Genomic DNA, 1167 nt, shown 5'->3' on the forward strand with positions numbered 1-1167 from the left:
ATATATATATATATATATATAAGAATATATAAATATATCGTTTGTAGAAGTAAACTGGCCTACCCCACTGTATATATATAAAGATATACACACACACACACACTTATGCATATACACATAGATCCATACAGGCTACCATAAAGAGAGAGAGCCACACACATATTTAGGTACACATACACACACACACAACCCTATTTACCACCAGTAACATCCATAACAAAGCATTGACTTTGTGCAATTGTACTAAAACAGCAGCAGGAACAGCAGTCACAGCTCCACCTACCGCTGCCACCACCACCACCACCACCACTACTACCACTGTCACCATCACAACTGCCACCCCCTCCTTCAGTGTGTTCCAGACTTTCAGTCAGTTGCGCTGAGCCTGCGTTGCAAGGCTCTTCTTCGTTTTCCTGGTTGTTCACTTCAGCCAAACTCCAGTCTCAACTTTTTTTTTTTTATCTATCTGTCTCTCTCTCTCTACCCATCTGCTTACCTTGATATGCATACAATGATAGAACAAGCACAAGACCCCTACGCTTCAATCTTCGATGTTAGACTGTAAGTATGTCCTTGTTGTTGTTCAGAAATGTATACCTCCATTTATTTATATACCCATTCACACATATATATGTCAACCATCTCTCACATAAATGTATAACTATATATATATATATATATATATATATATATATGGGTGTGTTTTTATATATTCTTTATGTGTCTGTGTGTGTTACAGTGTTTTATATCTATCTATCTATCTATCGATATATATCTGGCTATCTATCTATCTACACACACATATATATATACTTTATTAAAAAGCAGCAGAAATATCAGAAAAACTGTTACTCAGAGTTTCACTTTCCCATTCATCGGACAAAACTCTCCGACAAACGGGAGTGTGCTCCAGCATGGCCGCAGTCAAATGACTAATACAATTAAAAAGAAAGAGACTTTTTATAATCGAATGAATCCACCCCAGTACTTTTGTTTTTCATAAGCCTGATACTTATTCTATTCGTCTCTTTTGCTGAACTACTAAGTTATGGGGACGTAAACACACCAACATCAGTTGTCAAAAAGTAGTGGGGGACAAACACAGACACAAAGACACACACACACTCACACACGTGTATATATATATATATATATATATATATATAT

At 36.2% G+C, this 1167-nt stretch overlaps 1 protein-coding gene across 3 annotated transcripts in view; it reads left to right on the top strand.

The window, feature by feature from the left end:
• LOC106871614 (dynein light chain Tctex-type protein 2B) overlaps positions 1-1167 on the top strand; it is a 20890-nt gene that overhangs the window by 11854 nt on the left and 7869 nt on the right. Inside the window, exon 1 of one of the 3 annotated variants that reach the window (XM_052974236.1) lies at positions 334-561. The exons of the other annotated variants lie outside the window; for them this stretch is intronic. Within the exon in view, the coding sequence (XP_052830196.1) occupies positions 503-561 (59 nt within the window). The 5' untranslated portion in view covers positions 334-502. Of the gene's footprint in view, positions 1-333; positions 562-1167 lie in introns of those variants that run through there. 3 annotated transcript variants of the gene reach the window in all.

The sequence above is a fragment of the Octopus bimaculoides genome, chromosome 18 (genome assembly GCF_001194135.2).
Source record: "Octopus bimaculoides isolate UCB-OBI-ISO-001 chromosome 18, ASM119413v2, whole genome shotgun sequence".
Lineage (NCBI taxonomy): Eukaryota > Metazoa > Mollusca > Cephalopoda > Octopoda > Octopodidae > Octopus > Octopus bimaculoides.